The sequence below is a fragment of the Cyprinus carpio genome, chromosome B8, assembly GCF_018340385.1.
Source record: "Cyprinus carpio isolate SPL01 chromosome B8, ASM1834038v1, whole genome shotgun sequence".
NCBI classification, from domain to species: domain Eukaryota; kingdom Metazoa; phylum Chordata; class Actinopteri; order Cypriniformes; family Cyprinidae; genus Cyprinus; species Cyprinus carpio.
The window spans coordinates 3,406,453-3,423,872 of NC_056604.1; the positions used below are offsets into that span (position 1 = coordinate 3,406,453).

The 17,420-nt window shown below is 37.1% G+C and overlaps 3 protein-coding genes across 10 annotated transcripts in view; all 3 read left to right on the forward strand.

The window, feature by feature from the left end:
* The first annotated feature begins 777 nt into the window (after positions 1–777).
* On the forward strand, positions 778–7,263 carry LOC109075723 (4-galactosyl-N-acetylglucosaminide 3-alpha-L-fucosyltransferase 9-like). The gene is made up of 3 exons (XM_042729268.1): positions 778–921; positions 1,215–2,138; positions 6,645–7,263. The coding sequence occupies exons 2-3, from the start codon at positions 1,649–1,651 to the stop codon at positions 6,857–6,859; spliced, it is 705 nt and encodes a 234-aa protein (XP_042585202.1). The 5' UTR covers positions 778–921; positions 1,215–1,648; the 3' UTR covers positions 6,860–7,263.
* Positions 7,264–7,367: 104 nt separating this feature from the next.
* Positions 7,368–10,945, forward strand: LOC109047304 (cytoplasmic tRNA 2-thiolation protein 1). 3 transcript variants are annotated; one of them, XM_042729266.1, is made up of 4 exons: positions 7,368–7,679; positions 7,860–7,963; positions 8,606–9,117; positions 10,083–10,945. In XM_042729266.1, exons 3-4 carry the CDS (start codon positions 8,622–8,624, stop codon positions 10,616–10,618), a joined length of 1,032 nt encoding a protein of 343 aa, XP_042585200.1. In that variant the 5' UTR covers positions 7,368–7,679; positions 7,860–7,963; positions 8,606–8,621; the 3' UTR covers positions 10,619–10,945. The 3 variants fall into 3 exon arrangements, with proteins under 3 accessions (XP_042585200.1, XP_042585199.1, XP_042585198.1); XM_042729265.1 differs by lacking the exon at positions 7,860–7,963; XM_042729264.1 differs by lacking the exon at positions 7,860–7,963 and having other exon boundaries at positions 7,368–7,485.
* A 730-nt stretch (positions 10,946–11,675) lies between these two features.
* The window catches only part of LOC109113713 (paxillin-like), a 36,951-nt gene continuing 31,206 nt past the window's right edge, over positions 11,676–17,420 (forward strand). For all 6 annotated transcript variants that reach the window (XM_042729254.1, XM_042729258.1, XM_042729256.1 and 3 more), the window contains exon 1: positions 11,676–11,810. In XM_042729254.1, the coding sequence (XP_042585188.1) occupies positions 11,798–11,810 (13 nt within the window). In that variant the 5' untranslated portion in view covers positions 11,676–11,797. The remainder of the gene's footprint in view (positions 11,811–17,420) is intronic.

The window sequence follows — 17,420 nt, forward strand, 5'->3', positions numbered from 1 at the left end:
ACAAATCCGAGTGGATTCGTAGTAAATGACGATTTGTACATTCAGACACTCGTACATTTTAAACATTCAAAGGTTTTTGTGCACAGTTGTATATCTACGAATTGTTTTGCATTTGTGAAATGTATTTTATGAATATATGATTTTATTTTGCGCATGTGAATTGCTTTTTGTTAATATATTTTTTTTTTCACGCACGTGAATTTTTTTTTGTGTGTACGTGAATTAGGTTTCATGCATGTGAAATTGTTTACGCATGTGTGAATCGTGTTTTTTGTGTGAATTATATTTGAGACTAATCTGTCTCCATACTAATTCAACACTGTGAAAACTTTACTGAGTAACTTTTACATTGCCAGAAAAGTTAACTGAGAACATACATTCATGTCTTTACTATAAGTAATTATTGTGTGGCCTGTCTTTCCAAAACGTGCAGGTGCTCTCAAGTGATCGAATCAGTCCTGCTTTTTACCCTGTGCAGCATAGAGCTGTGTAGTCAATAACAGGATGTGGGAGGGGAAGGGGGAAGGGGGAAGGGCAGCTACTCTGGTGGCGCCAATCTGCAGTCTTTTTTGGTGGCTGCAGCGGGTGCTGATTTTTTTTTTTTTTTTTCACTTCTTAAACCATTGTGAATTTACATTATGCATTTAAATTAATAGTACCCACTGCAAATCATCCTAGGGGTTTATAGAGAACCCCTTGGGGGCGCCCCTGGTGTGTCAGAGCTCTATCAGGAGGTTGCAGGCGTTTTCTTTTTATGTGTGTGTGTGTTTTTTGTTTTTTTTTCAGAGTAATTTCCGGTCCGATACTTCTCTTGTCTGAAACTTCCTCTTTCAGCAGACAGCTAATCCTCTGGCGCTGAACACGTTGCCTTCATATGCGACAAAGAATTCCGATTTTTTTAATCAAGAGCTCTTAAAAGCGGTGAGGACTTGAATTTACTACATTAATTCTAGACATGTGACACAATGTGAATCGTGTGTAACTGAATGAGACGAATGTAAAATTTAGCAAATAAATCAACGATTAGCTTCCGCTGTCTGTGCTGTAGTTTTTGTCTTTCTCACAGACTAAACATATAGGTAGCCTAACTTTTATTTAATTCAAAATATCTTTTAATATCAAATGTTTTTATTGTCGTTGGTGAAAGAGTCTGATCACTTTCCTTTCATTGTTTTATTTATTTAGTTATTTATTCATATATTTATTTATTTTAGATCAGATGATGTTAAGCGCAAATGGCTCGTTCCTGTGCCGTCTGGGTGTAGTAGTGACATTGGCAAGTGTCATCTTTTTGAGCATCATGTTTTCCCGGTTCTCACCTTCACACAACTGTCCACCACCACTTCCTAAACCCAAACTAAACTCAGAACAAAACTGTGGCAAAAGCAACAACTCTGCCAAGAGCAACAACTATGTAACTGAAAAGGCAGAGGAGAAACCTATAGTTCTGTTATGGGTTTGGCCTGAAAATTATAGGTTTGAGTTCAGTGACTGCAAATAGTTTTACAATATTGATAATTGTCATCTGACGGATGATAGAGCTCTCTACAATGATGCAGATGATGTGATAATTTTTCATAAAGCCATCAGCTGGGATCTGTCCAACCTTCCTCCATCTCCTCGTCCTCCGTCCCAGAGGTGGATTTGGATGCATTTGGAATCACCAACCAACACCATAAAGATACCAGGTCTGGAAAACCTGTTCAATCTCACTCTCAGCTACAGACAGGATGCTGATATTCCTGTACGGATGCGCTTGATGACCAGGAAGAAACCTAATGAGGATTTTGTGATTCCCAAAAAGGACAAACTGGTGTGTTGGATTGTAAGTAACAATAATCCCTCAACTGGTGTCAACACAAGGAACATTTTTTACAGAGAATTCAGCAAATACATACAAGTGACTTTGTTCGGAAAAGCCTATGCAAAGTTCCTGGATTATAATGATTACTATCCAACCATGGCCAGCTGCAAATTTTACCTTGCCTTTGAGAACTCCATCCACAAGGACTACCTCACCGAGAAGATAAACGGGCCGCTCGCGGCAGGTACCGTCCCTGTGGTGTTGGGTCCTCCGAGAAGAAACTATGAAATCTTTGTTCCTGCTGAGTCCTTCATTCATGTGAATGACTTCCCAGATGCAAAGTCACTAGCCGAATATCTGCTTCATCTGGACAAGGATGAAGATGCATATCGCAAGTACTTTAACTGGAGGAAACATCTCACTCCAATTCCTCATTTAATATTACAGACACAAGAGTTTATTCTGCCTATTTGCTCTGCCTGTGACCATGTAGCACGACGCAGGGAATATAAAGAAGCTCATGATCTCTATGATTGGTACTTCAATTAAAGTTACCTCTGGTTTTGGAGTTTGATTCAAATAGTGATTCATTTTAATCTACAAATATTTGTAATAATAACTTTTGTAGATGGTATCACTTGTGTTTGTATCTTTTCATCTTCAAGTCCCTTTTAAATCTGGATCATATTCAGGAAGAAAGACAACAATACGTTTGTGTAGTGTTGCTATATACATAGGCTACAATTTTCTGTATTTCTGTCTCCATATATGTGTGCAATAGAGGCCTCATATATAACATGAGGAAATTCAAATCTCAAGTCAACTCAAGCAGTGCTTCTCCAAACTAGGGAAAATAACAGGTAAAGTGCAAGTATCATACCCTATTGATTTATAACAGACACATTTATTGCAAACAAACATGCTTCACATGAACTGCTATCTGGTTATAGGCTGTCATGCACTTCCATAGCACACTCTGGAAACATTTTTTGTTCATAAACATACCTTTTTAAGGAGAATTTTTTTTTTAAAACTTACTTTATTAGTTTACTTTACTAATTGTTAAAAATTACTTCATAAGAGTCTTTATATTGTTCCTTACTTCTCACCTTACAGTCAGTGAGCAAGTTTTATTATGCCACCATGACCAGGCTTACACACTTGGAAAACGTTATCAAACGACATACAGAGGAATTTAAGAAAATATTTAACAGTTGTTGGTCCATTATTTGTAGCGTATCCTAACGATACCTGTGGCAAATACCAGTGGCTGTAATCGTTGAATAAACATAACACAGGAAACAAATTATAACATTTTGTGCACAAACGAACAATTACAAACGGACTGTGTGGTGGCCGCTTTCTGTCCATGTGCTTTAGATGTGTGCACTCAGAAAACCCTATATCAGAAGTTTAAACTCATGGTTTAAAAGCCATTATTTCAGCGCGATAAACATGAGGGGCGTAGGCAGCGGAGGGCTCCCATCCCAAGTTTTTTATACACATATAATATTTGTTAAATAATTGTTTAATCTATTTTAACACAACTAGAGAACTATTATAACATCTCAAAGAACTAAAATAAATAAAATGTGTTTTTTCATAATTGATGAGTTTGATTGACAGCAGTCAGCATAAGCATAATTCTGTAAAAAAAAAAAAAAAAAAAAAAAAAAAATCCATCAATCCGTCCATCAATCTGCAAGTAATGGTAAGACTTTCAGTTCCACGCTCGAACAGGTTCATTCTGTGAAGCCGGAAAACACTACGTCAGGCCGATTATGGTGTTTTCAGTCGGTGTTCAAAGTCTTAAGACTAAAGTCTGGTGTGCGGTGTCTAAAGAATTTAAGACCAGCTGTTGCCAGTCGTCCTCACTGTTTATTTATTTTATTTAATTTTTTAAATCATTTTTGTGACTGAGGCCGGTGATTAACTGCACCTGTTTCCTAATTTGTAGGCCTATTATTTTAAATACCGAATTAACAAATTAAAAAAGAAAATTGCAAACATTACATTTCTGAATAAAATAATTTTATACAGTTTAGTTATATCTAATTTGCTATTTTTAATTAACAAAGGCCTGTTACATTCTTCTTATTAGACTATCAGGGATATTATTATTAAGTTACAGGCTATTATTAAATTAATATTAGGCTACAAATAATTTGCCCCGCAATAATTTCATAGCGCATCACCGCATAACTGAGGCGCTGCGAGGATAATAAAGATTTCAAAACAGGTTTATTTTACAATGAATTATTGGCCTATAATTAAAATTATTAACACTGCAATCATCAATGAAAAAGCTTTATTTGACGCACCGACTTTTTGAAGAAGAAGAAGAAGAAGGAAATAGCCAAGCCTATGGTTCCTCTCTCTTTAATTATTATTATTTTATTTTATTTATTTTTTCTCCACTAGTCTATGTTCGGGCCACAAGAGAAATATTAAGGGAGTACATTAAAACATTTAGCAATAGGCCTATAGGCTACCATTCAGCAAATGAAGTAGATTCGTCTTTCATCGTCTCTGAGAGAATATGCGCCGTTAATGCAGTGTCAGATACAGTAAGCGCCATCAATTTTTACTTTCACTTTCTAGTGAATCGACTGAGACGTTCAGGCATAGGCCTAACTATTGAGAAAAGTTTGCACGTTGATTGTGTGATATCCATTGTCTCGCCTTCCTGGTTTAAAATATATATTTACAATTTTGCGACGTAGGCTATAACCACTCTGTTTCTGCTTCCACTCAAAATAGGCATTTTCAAAATACTATATAGCCTAATAAATGATCAGTGGAGTATTTTGAGCTGAAACTTCACAGACACATTCTGGGGACACCAGAGACTTAAATTACATATTGTAAAAAGGGGCATAATATGTCTCCTTTAAGATAAGGATATATAAGCTACTGTATGCTTTAATGTATATATATTAATAAGCCACGGTGTGGCTCCGTAAGTCTCTTCAGCCCATCAGCAAGACAAATTGTCTGGAACGGACAACCAGCAGTATGACTACAAGAGCATCGTACCTGAAGTTTTAGTTAAACCTTTTTAGTTTTAGTTAAGTTTATTTTTAACATCTCAAACGTCTGTTGAACTGAAACTGAACATTTGTGATCTGATGATGCTGGCAGCCAGTTCTAGGATCATGCATGCACATGCTTTTTTTCAGCATGCACATACACGCTTTATCACATCTGTCTGGGGTTATCCAGTGTCGATTTAGATTAGCTGGCTCCAGATTCATGTGCACAGAATGCTCAGAATGATCTAATCTTGCCGTTTTGTCCTGATTCAAATAGAGTTTGAAATGAAATGAGATAAGAGTCGCTCGAAGCTCAACCGCGCCGGGTGTGTCAGAGCTCTATCAGGAGGTTGCAGGCGTTTTCTTTTTATGTGTGTGTGTTTTTTTTTTTTTTTTTTTTTTTTTTTTTTTTTTTTCAGAGTAATTTCCGATCCGATACTTCTCTTGTAGGAAACTTCCTCTTTCAGTAGACAGTGTGTAGCCTAATCCTCTGGCGCTGAACACGTTGCCTTCATATGCGACAAAGAATTCCGATTTTTTTAATCAAGAGCTCTTAAAAGCGGTGAGGACTTGAATTTATTACATTTATTCTAGACATGTTGCACAATGTGAATCGTATCTAATTGAATGAGACGAATGTCAAATTAAGCAAATAAAACAACGATTAGCTTCCACTGTCTGTGCTGTAGTTTTTGTCTTTCTCACAGACTAAACATATAGGTAGCCTAACTTTTATTTCATTCAAAATACCTTTTATTTCATTCAAAATACCGTTTAATATCAAATGTTTTTATTGTCGTTGGTGAAAGAGTCTGATCACTTTCCTTTCACTGTTTTATTTATTTAGTTATTTATTCATTTATTAATTAATTAATTTATTTTAGATCAGATGATCTCAAGCGCAAATGGCTCGTTGCTGTGTCGTCTGGGTGTAGTAGTGACATTGGCAAGTGTCATCTCTTTGAGCATCATGTTTTCCCGGTTCTCACCTTCACACAACTGTCCACCACCACTTCCTAAACCCAAACTAAACTCAGAATGGAATTTTGTAAATAGCAACAACTCTGCCAAGAGCAACAACTCTGTAACTGAAAAGGCAGAGGAGAAACCTATAGTTCTGTTATGGGTTTGGCCTGAAAATTATAGGTTTGAGTTCAGTGACTGCAAAAAGTTTTACAATATTGATAATTGTCATCTGACGGATGATAGAGCTCTCTACAATGATGCAGATGATGTCATCGTTTATCATAGAAACCTCCAATGGGATCTGTCCAACCTTCCTCCATCTCCTCGTCCTCCGTTCCAGAGGTGGATTTGGATGCATTTGGAATCACCAATCAACACCAAAAGGATACCAGGTCTGGAAAACCTGTTCAATCTCACTCTCAGCTACAGACAGGATGCTGATATTCCTGTACGGATGCGCTTGATGACCAGGAAGAAACCTAATGAGGATTTTGTGATTCCCAAAAAGGACAAACTGGTGTGTTGGATTGTAAGTAACAATGATCCCTCAACTGGTGTCGACACAAGGAACATTTTTTACAGAGAATTCAGCAAATACATACAAGTTACTTTGTTCGGAAGGGCCTATGCAAAGTTCCTGGATTATAATGATTACTATCCAACCATGGCCAGCTGCAAATTTTACCTTGCCTTTGAGAACTCCATTCACAAGGACTACATCACTGAGAAGATAAACGGGCCGCTCGCGGCAGGTACCGTCCCTGTGGTGTTGGGTCCTCCGAGAAGAATCTTTGATATCTTTGTTAGTTATGGGTAGTTTGTTGATGTGAATGACTTCCCAGATGCAAAGTCACTAGCCGAATATCTGCTTCATCTGGACAAGGATGAAGATGCATATCGCAAGTACTTTAACTGGAGGAAACATCTCACTCCAAGTCCTCATTTAATATTACAGACACAAGAGTTTATTCTGGCTATTTGCACTGCCTGTGACCATGTAGCACGAAGCAGGGAATATAAAGAAGCTCATGATCTCTATGATTGGTACTTCAATTAATGTTACCTCAGGTTTTGGAGTTTGATTCAAACAGTGATTGATTTTAATCTACAAATATTTGTTATAATAACTTGTGTAGATGGTATCACTTGTGTTTGTATCTTTTCATCTTCAAGTCCCTTTTAAATCTGGATCATATTCAGGAAGAAAGACAACAATAAGTTTGTGTAGTGTTGCTATGTACATTGGCTACATTTTTCTGTCTTGTTGTTGGCAGTTTGTTTTTTTACATGCAAGTGACAGAGTGTTTACCAAAAAAAAATCACTAATTTGCAAATACACAGACCAGAATACTTATTTGTATGTCTAGCTTGTTAGCAACACTATTTTTGTTTGTATTTTTTAATTTGTTTTTTGTAATGTAAATTCGAATTGCATAAATATAAAGTAGTGTCTCAACTCAACTCTGCACTCGTAAATTTATTATACACTTAATAAACAATGCATTTATCTTAGAACAATTTTTTTTTCGACATAAAAGGTCAAATGTAAACGTTTTTGTCTCCAGGAAAAAAGAGGGCGCCACAACCCTGAGTCAAGCAGGAAGACCGACGTTCATGACGTTCGCAGCGCCTGTGACGTCACGTGCTTGAAACGTGTTTTGATTCTACAGCAGAGATGTTCTGGTATGGATTAAGAACATTCCTTTCAGTTGTATTTTAAACCAGGAGAGCAGTATTAGTTTTAATTCGTCTTTAAACTCATCAGCTATTTGTTTTATAACTCCGGATTAGCGTTTTATTTCCTTCAGCACGTCATCGTCTTACGTTTTTTACTCGTTTAAATGAATTAAACCCCGTAGGAAATACGTAACTTAAAGGTTTGTATTTTGTGAAATGAGTTTCATACAGTTTAAGTACTAGTTTTAATGTATTTTAATGTGTTACTCTTGAAATTTTTCTTAAATAGTATGATTCTCTCAAATGCTGTGAACTTCCATATTCAGTCATAGTTTCTGACAGGTGTTTTTTTTTTTTTTTTTTTTTTTTTTACCTTCCAGACATCGAATTTATTTCAGGTATTAGTTTATTCCGCCATAAACGAGCAACAAACCATTAAACAAAGGTGTGCACGGGTTTAGGGTCATTTTTTGAGGTGATCCAGGTACATACAAATGCACTTTTACAATTCAATCCCACAACTTTAATTCCTGTTATGAGATGTATAACATCAATAAACATTTACCACCCCATTTTACCTTAAGTTAATATGTTGCATACATTTTTAATACATTGTTATTCTGTAACATGTTACTTTCAGAGAACACATTCAAAACAAATATTCAAAATAACTATTTAAGGACCATCACTTTTCCTCAATCTAATAAAAAAAAATATATATTTATTTTATGAGATGGAAATATTCCTGCTTTAAATAATGCCAAGTGCCAGAAAGGGTTAATGCAGGGGTTTTCAAACTGGGGGTAAAAATAAATAAACAATTAAGATAAACTAAACAGATAAATAATTAGAATAAAATAATTAATTGATTAAAATGCTTAAATGGATTTAAATAAATAATCAACCTATCATCATCATCCATCCACCATCATTACGATAGTGAGTAGAAAAATGTAATGATGTGTGTGTTTTCCACATTAATATTTAGGTGAAAATGTATAACTGCTTTTATGGTTTAGAATTATTTGCAGCAGGATGATCATATTTTGGGGTCTGTGACACACAAAAGATTGAGAACCAGTTAAAGATGTGTTTTGAGCTGATATTTCTCTGAAATGCTGTGCAGTGCCCCGTGTGTCATCATGCCGGTCCAGTGCAGTAACTGCGTCCAGAGACGTGCCGTGCTCAAACGGCCCAAGACCGGACACTCTCTCTGTAAGGACTGCTTCTTCTGGGCATTCGAGGAGGAGATCCATCAAACCATCATGTCCGCTGGACTCTTAAACCGTGGAGAAACCGTGGCCATCGGTGCCTCGGGCGGAAAGGACTCTACCGTCCTGGCCCATGTGATGAAGGTCCTGAACGAGCGCTACGATTACGGCCTGAACCTTCTGCTGCTGTCGGTGGATGAGGGCATCACGGGTTACAGAGATGATTCGCTGGAGACGGTGAAGAGGAACCAGCAGCAGTATGAGCTGCCGCTGAAGATCGTGTCTTATGAAGAGCTGTACGGCTGGACCATGGATGCCATCGTGAAGCAGGTGGGACTGAAGAATAACTGCACTTTCTGCGGTGTGTTTCGCAGGCAGGCGCTGGACCGAGGAGCCATGATGCTGAAAGTGGACAAGATATGCACAGGCAAGTGATCGGTGTCTTTCACTGCCTCTACCAGTTTGATCAAGCATGCCTGTGTGAGATTTTAAACATTCTGCAAGACAAATCATGTGTTTCGGTGTCAATAAATTGCACTGTACCATCTCAACCTTAATACATTTGCATGTATATTTGGAAATAGAGTTATATTTAGATTCTTTCGAGATCCTCTTTCCAGTTTTGCAAATAATGCAAAGAACGTTTTTTATAATGATTTAAAAAGTAATTGTCACAGATGAATGGTCATGTTATTGTTCTGCCTTTTATTTATGGTTATTTAAATTACTTTTTTATTTAGGCAAGATATCCCTTTAAAATGTTTGTTTCCTGTGGTAATGCATAAATTAACCTTTTTGTAATCAAAAACATTGTTTAGTATGACTGAGTCACCCTGAATATATTAGGTTACACCTACAAAACCTTAAGGCTAATTTATAAGGATTTATTATTATATTTTATGATATTTATATTTTATGGGTTTTATACAGTGGAACGCTTAGTTCATTTTTTCCTGTTTCATCTCTTAAATTATTCTGAAATACTCTGAACTCTTACAGAAATGAAAGTGGCAAGGACAGGTCAAAAATTCATCCTCGTGAAGAATGAAAACAGTTCAGTAGATTTAACACTTCTCTTTTATGGAAGACCAAGCCTGCAGACATTAAAATTAAATATAGAAATAAATGTAATAGACAAGATCTGATGCTTTTCACCATACCAATGATGCAGAAAGGACTAGCTCCCTCATTTCCATGTTACATGCAGAAAAGTAAAAGTAAATAAATGTATAAAAAAAAAAAAATACAGTATAAATCTTTTTTAAATGAATTATATAATTTCTTCTTTTCTTTTCCTGTTCTTTCTTTCTGGAAGCTTTTTTTTTTAAATAGGTAATAATAAAGTTTTTTTCAAGGCTGATAGGAAAAATGATGTTTGTTTTTATTGAGCAGGTCACAATGCAGACGACGTAGCAGAGACGGTGCTGATGAATGTCCTGCGTGGAGATATCGCTCGTCTCCGCCGCTGCACCGCCATCAGCACGGCCAGCGACGGAGAGGGTGCCATCCCACGCTGCAAGCCCCTCAAATATGCCTACGAGAAAGAAATTGTCCTCTACGCCTATTTTAAGAAGCTTGATTACTTCTCCACAGAGTGCATCTACTCGCCCAATGCCTACCGGGGACACGCTCGTGCCTTCCTCAAAGACCTGGAGTCCATCAGGCCCAGCTCCATCATAGACGTCATCCACTCCGGCGAGACGCTGTCCATAAAGGAAGGGGTGAAGATGCCGGTGCAGGGAACGTGCTCGCGCTGCGGCTACATCTCCAGTCAGGCCCTGTGTAAGTCCTGTGTTCTGCTGGAGGGCCTGAATCGAGGTTTACCCAAACTGGGCATCGGGAAACATCACCGTCTGCACGGCAAAATTCTGGCTCAGGAGCCTTTGACCGAACAGGAGGAGAAGAAACTGAAGCCTGTGGACTTCTGACACAAAATCGAGACTAGATTTTAAAAACTGGACATTTCAGTTACGTGTCCTCTGTGTTTTAAGATTCTCTGGGATGAATGTTCATAATATGTGGTGTTTTTATTTTTTCAACCACATGGAACTGAATGTCACATCTTTTGTTAATGCGTTCGCTGAAACAGCAGCTTAGAAAACTGCCATTAAAAACCACAGATCTTGTTTTAAAGACAGACATACTTTTCTAAATTATGTCCCTTTCACATCAGGAGAAACGTTTCAAATCTCTTTATGATTTTTTTATTTATTTAAACAATATTCATAACAATAAAGTTACTTATCATTTCTTCATTCTGTTTTCTTGTTTTAGGATCATTACTGCAATTCAAGCAAAGTCTCATTTATTAAAAAAAAAAAAACATTTTACTGTCATTATTATTGTATTCCTTTTCCTAAATGATTTTTTCAAAGGGAAATGATTTCTTTATGAAAATGCAATAAATAAATAAAAACTTAGTTCTAAAGTTAGTTCTAAAACATTGATTTGGGGTGAAATATTAAACTTAACCAGCTTTATTCCAGTCAAAAAATATACATTTTTACAACTGAATTAAACTAAATACATTGAGTTACACCCCAATTAATTCACTCAAGTCAAAACAGCTTTTTACAACATGTCTGCAAGGGAGCAAACAAATAGTTAATATTTTAAATGGAAAAGGATAGTTTGAAAGACATGTACATATAGACACAGAGGCGGATATTGAAAGTAACATACAAAATAAAGGACTATTATGTTGATGATGACAGTCACTGTCAGTTACAATTTAAATGCTGACAGATTTTCAAACACTAATCCTATTTTTCAGAGTATATAGTGTATCAAAAGCAGTACACCTACAGATTTCATTTATAAAAGTTTGATTGAAGCATTCTGTTGTTAATAACATAAATATGACAACATTTTTTGGTATGGTTAAACAGAACGTTAGAACGTTTCGCTCTTCGGCCGCCAGGGTCGCTGCAGTGAAGCGGGTTCCTCTGTTCTGTGATGTTAAGGGGGTCCAGGCTGGTCCAGCCACACAGACCTGCGTCTAGAAGAGCAGGGAAAACTTCAGGAGAGACTCGTTTTCTGATAACGAGCTCTACACATTGTTCTCCAGACTCGGATTAGGAGCGGAGCACTTCTGGGAGCGCGCGAACATGGACGATCTAGGTAAAGACACCCATATTCCCACATGTTGTTTGCTGAGAGACACACCAAACATAGCGGAAAAATAAGAGGGAGAGAGGCTAACTACAGTAGCCAATGAGCTAACGCGCAAGATCAGCGATACAAAGTAACAGTTCCACTGAACGCGAAGTCACAGTGATACAATGTAACTCTTCACGTTCCATTCTGCTGAGCGCGTCATTAGTTGCTGTGTTACAGTTAATTATTAGACTATCATCGATCAAACTGAGGTTGATTGATGAGATGTGTTGGGCTGAACGTTTTTGCCCTTTGGGAAGCATCTTTAATCCACAAATGTTGTTTATCTCTTTAAAGTGGCACTGCTTGTGCGGTATCTTGCTGTAGCACATTGTTTGTTATTAAGTTTGCATTTCTTTCCTTTATACATTCAGCCAGAGCCAGTTAAAGTTGATCAAATGCACAGCAATTGTATAAGCTGTAGCTCCAGACAAGAGAAAAAATCTAATAGAATCACAGATTTGATCTAAAAAAAAAAACTAAAAAAAAACTGAACATTAAATATTTAAAGAGAAAATAGCATCCGCGAAGATACGCGGTGTACCAACAGTCGAAATAGCACATTTGACAGCTATTTTTGCTTAATTGGATGATGCTTTCCAATTAGAGCTTCGTTTCAATGCAGAAAAAGTGTGGGCCTTCCGATGAGTTTTCACAGACCTCTCCAGCCATTCTTTGTAACCTGGGTGTTTTGAGAGTAGTTTGCTGATTTGTTTGAACTCCTGTTTGTTGTAGACCTGTTTTGAGTGATTGAGTGATAATAGCTGGGAGATGAGAGAGCGTTTTGTATTTATTAATTTTGTGAACTGCTGGTCAGATAGTAACTCACTGAACTCCATAGGATGGGTGTGTCCTCTTGGGGATGAACTGACTCCACCCATAACCGCCCACATCCCATTGCAGCCAGTCTGTGACCTCAAGCAATCTAGATGGTTGTATTAGTATTAGCCACATTACCAAGTCTGTGACCTCAAGCAATCTAGATGGTTGTATTAGTATTAGCGTTCCATCCAAAAAGGAATAGTTCACATGACAATTTTACTAAAAACGTACTCACCCATAGGCCATCCGAGATGTAGATTGTTGTTTCCTTCCATCAGATTTGTAGAGTGCTCAGCAGTGGACAGTGAATGAGAGTCCAAACAGCTGATAAAAACATCATAACCAATCCACCAACCACTGTCTTGAGAAGTGAAAAGTTGTTTGTAAGAAACACATCAATCACAGCCGTTTTGGACCATTCTGTGCACATTTTTCTCCTGATACAGACAAGATGACCTTTTCAGTGGAGGATACAATATTATGGATAGAGGATTCGTATTTTAGTAGAAAGCAATGGTTTGAAGTAAAAACTTACTGATTGATTTGTTTCTTACAAACGCACAGCTATTTTCAGTCACTTATTGATAGCCTGGAGCCGTGGTGAGGTGAACTATTCCTTTAATAAACCTCCTTTGATAAGCTTATTTATTTTGCTGGCCAAACTATGCATTGCCTTTTATGACATGGCTCTTATTCTGATTGGTCAGTTGCAGCATTCGGTGGTCAGATATTTCTAAATAATGACCATTGTCCAGGACGGCACAGTATAACAGGCCACTCATCTGGTCAGTGTTTCACACATATCCTTCAGTCTCTCTGCTGTCTCTACAGAGTCAGATAATAAAATAATTTGCTCAGACAGCAAGGTAATAGGTTCGATTACCAGGGAACGCATGAACTGATGAACTGCATAGCTTGAATGCAGTGTAAGACGCCTGGATAAAAGCCTTTGCTAAAGGCATTAATCTAAATGTATTTTCATTTCGGAAGTTGTCCTGTGATAAGTGGGATGATGTACAGTTAGCTGGTCATTATCACTGGATTGTTTTGCAGTAATGACTGTCTGATTATCTGATGCCTGAAGAAGGTATAATATCTGCTGGTTATGTTTCGATGCATGTTGTTTTGTCTGAACAGCCTCTGTCGGCTGGAGAAAGAGGTGATTGTGTTCAGAGCTCAGCTCGTTCTGTCCCGAGCCGGAGTGACAGACGCGTGAGTGCCATCGGTGTGTTTGAGGTTGGATCTGATGCTGCTGTACAGCAGTTTGCATCACACGGGGAAGTCCAGCGCCTCTGAATGGGGAGGGGAACTGACTCACTCGAGGGTCAAAGGGCAAATGAGAGGAGTTTTTCCAACCAGCTGCTCACAGTGGAATGCTTTATTAGCTTCGTTAGAGGCGATCAGTGTTTGGGATTAAGAATTAGCCTGCTGATGAGGCCAGGTGAGCTCAAGTGTATTTGGACACATAAGTAGAGCCCGGTGAAATCCATTTGGATTTTTCAGAAATGTTAAGTTTTAATTGTTCTGGATTCAATTTGAATGGTTTTATTAAGTTTTCAAAATCAAAGGGTCTTTATAAAAACTTTACCAATCTAATAATCTTTTAATGTTAACAATAATGGGGCCTTATGAAATGTGTTTTACTGTTTCAGAAATGAGTTTTTCTGGATTCTCTGATTTGAGTATGATTTATCACACACATTTATTATTAAATATATGATAATACAATTCAAATAAATGCATTAAAGTTTAAACATTTTTTTAAAGTGTTTTGGATTCTGGACAATTAACTTGTCATAATTAAAAAGGATGCCTGATTAATTTGATTTCATAAAATGTTAACAGTTTAATAATTTTAGAATTTTAACAACATTTAGGGCCATATGAAATGTTTTGTCAGTGTTATCGATTTATTGATACAAGCGATACAAATTTATTAGGCCTATTTAAAAAATAGTGGCATTCAAATGGTAGTATAAATATATAACAAGTTAATTGATGTTTTAAAGTGCAATCAAATAAAATTTTAACAATTAATTGTATTTTTTTATTTACAGTTAAATTAAAGCATTGACAAAAATTGTACTATTATTGTTATTATTTTGTACATTCTACTGTGCAATAGTAATATATTTCTGTTATAGTTTCTACAAGTTCATCCAAATTTTTATTTTAGTAGGTTGACGTGAAAGCCGTTGAGTTTCTCTTTGTATCTAATGATATTTTTTCTGAAATTAATTGGTAAAATGCTGTTAAAGTGACCTTCAGAGCAGCTGTAGAGATGTCACTAGTGTTTCATCATGAGTAATAGACAAAACCGCGCCATACATTCACAGGGACACGCAGAGCATGCAGGATTCATATTTAAATAGTCTTTTTGAGCTTTAATATTCACAGACACTAGTCCATTTCCTGATCTGATTAAGTGTACAGCCTTAATTTTAATTTATTTATCTAAATTTTGCCAAATTCCCTGATGTGCTGTGTTTTCCATATCACGTTTGCGTGTAAGTGTATTAAAAAATAAAAACGCCATAGTGATTCTTAGCATCCCGACCCCAGCACGGCTCCCCAGAGCATGAGTGGAATTCATATAAAGCTCTGTATTCTCCCCTGTGGTGCTCCAGAGATGCAGAACTGGGTTTACGCACACACACACACGCTGTTAAAGAGGCTGTAGTGGTCTTAACACACAGGTGCACAATGAGGGTGTTGTTCAAGCGAATGCTGTTTCTCATCTGGGCCTCATTGGACGAGTCGTCAAGGTAGTAATTTGTGGGGAATCACAGAACAATGTTGATTTGTCTGTTTAGTTTGGCTTTGGCCCGCTCAACCACAGCCTGCTGAATCACTAATGCTTGATCAGACGCTATTTTACATTTCTAGTGGCAACTTAACAGCCGTCTGGTTTATTAAAGAAATGTAAAACAATCTAATGTATTTATATAGGAATTTCTGTACTAACTGACCTCGACCATCGTATGCGTCCCTACATTTTATCAGCTGTTTGATTTCTGTGGCGTCAAAATCTTGTAATGATGTATATTAAATATCAAATGTGGACAGGAGAGATTTCTTGTGATGAAAATCCTATTATATAATTTAAGAAAAACATAAAAAAAACATGCTGCTGTCTGTTATGAAAAAAGTTTCAAAAGGGGTCGGTAAGATTTGATGTTTTTGAAAGTCTGTTCTGCTCACCAAGGCTGCATTTATTTGATAAAAATACACTGAAATGGTAAAATATTGTTGCAATTTAAAATGACAGTTTTCTAAGTGAATATGTTGTAAAATGTATTTTATTTCTGTGATGCAAAGCTGAATTTTCAGCATCATTACTCCAGTCTTCTGTGTCACATGATCAGAAATCATTCTAATATGCTGATTTGCTGCTCAAGAAACATTTCTGATTATTATCAATGTTGAAAACAGTTGTGCTGCTTCATATGTTTGTGGAAATAACAAAAAAAAATTATTTGAAGACTCTTTGATGAATAAAAAGTTCAAAAGAACAGCGAACTTGCCCACACATCATTCTGACTGGCTTTGATTTTGTTTTGTGCCTCGAAAAACTGCTTGTCACTGGAATATGTTTGAGAAAGGAGAAATAGAAAAATTACATGGCAGAGACCCAGAATAAATTTCCCCTTCCCAACACACAAACACACCACTCCTTGGCCCAACCTGCCCTCAGAGCCTGGGTACAGAGTCCCGCCTCACTTCCTCAGGAAACAGTAGAGAAGGAAGTGGCCTTGCTCCACAACCACATTTAAGTTCAGAGCTTCTGAGATGAGTCAGAGTGGGTGGGTCCTTGAAAAGGGGTTGGTTCACCACAAATTAACATCATTTCTGCCATCATTTAATCACCCTCATGTCAGTTCAAACCTGACAAAAAATACTGAAACCGTTTTAAGGACAATATGTGACCCTGGACCACAAATCCCTGGGGTATATTTTTAGCAATAGCCAAAAAAACTTGGGTCAAAATTATCGATTTTTCTTTTATGCCAAAAATCACTAGGATATTAAGTAAAGATCATGTTCTATGAAGATATTTTGTAAATTTCGTACCGTACACACATACATACAGGTGCATCTCAATAAATTAGAATGTCGTGGAAAAGTTCATTTATTTCAGTAATTCAACTCAAATTGTAAAACTCGTGTATAAAATAAAATCAATGCATACAGACTAAAGTAGTTTAAGTCTTTGGTTCTTTTAATTGTGATGATTTTGGCGCACATTTAACCAAAACCCACCAATTCACTATCTCAACAAATTAGAATACTTCATAAGACCAATAAAAACATTTTTTAGTGAATTGTTGGCCTTCTGGTAAGTATGTTCATTTACTGTACATGTACTTAATACTTGGTAGGGGCTCCTTTTGCTTTAATTACTGCCTCAATTCGGAGTGTCATGGAGGTGATCAGTTTGTGGCACTGCTGAGGTGGTATGAAGCCCAGGTTTCTTTGACAGTGGCCTTCAGCTCATCTGCATTTTTTGGTCCCTTGTTTCTCATTTTCGTCTTGACAATATCCCACAGATTCTCAGGTCTGGTGAGTCTGATGGCCAGTCAAGCACACCAACACCATAGTCATTTAACCAACTTTTGGTGCTTTTGGCAGTGTGGGCAGGTGCCAAATCCTGCTGGAAAATGAAATCAGCATCTTCAAAAAGCTGGTCAGCAGAAGGAAGCATGAAGTGCTCCAAAATTTCTTGGTAAACAGGTGGAGGGACGTTGGTTTTCA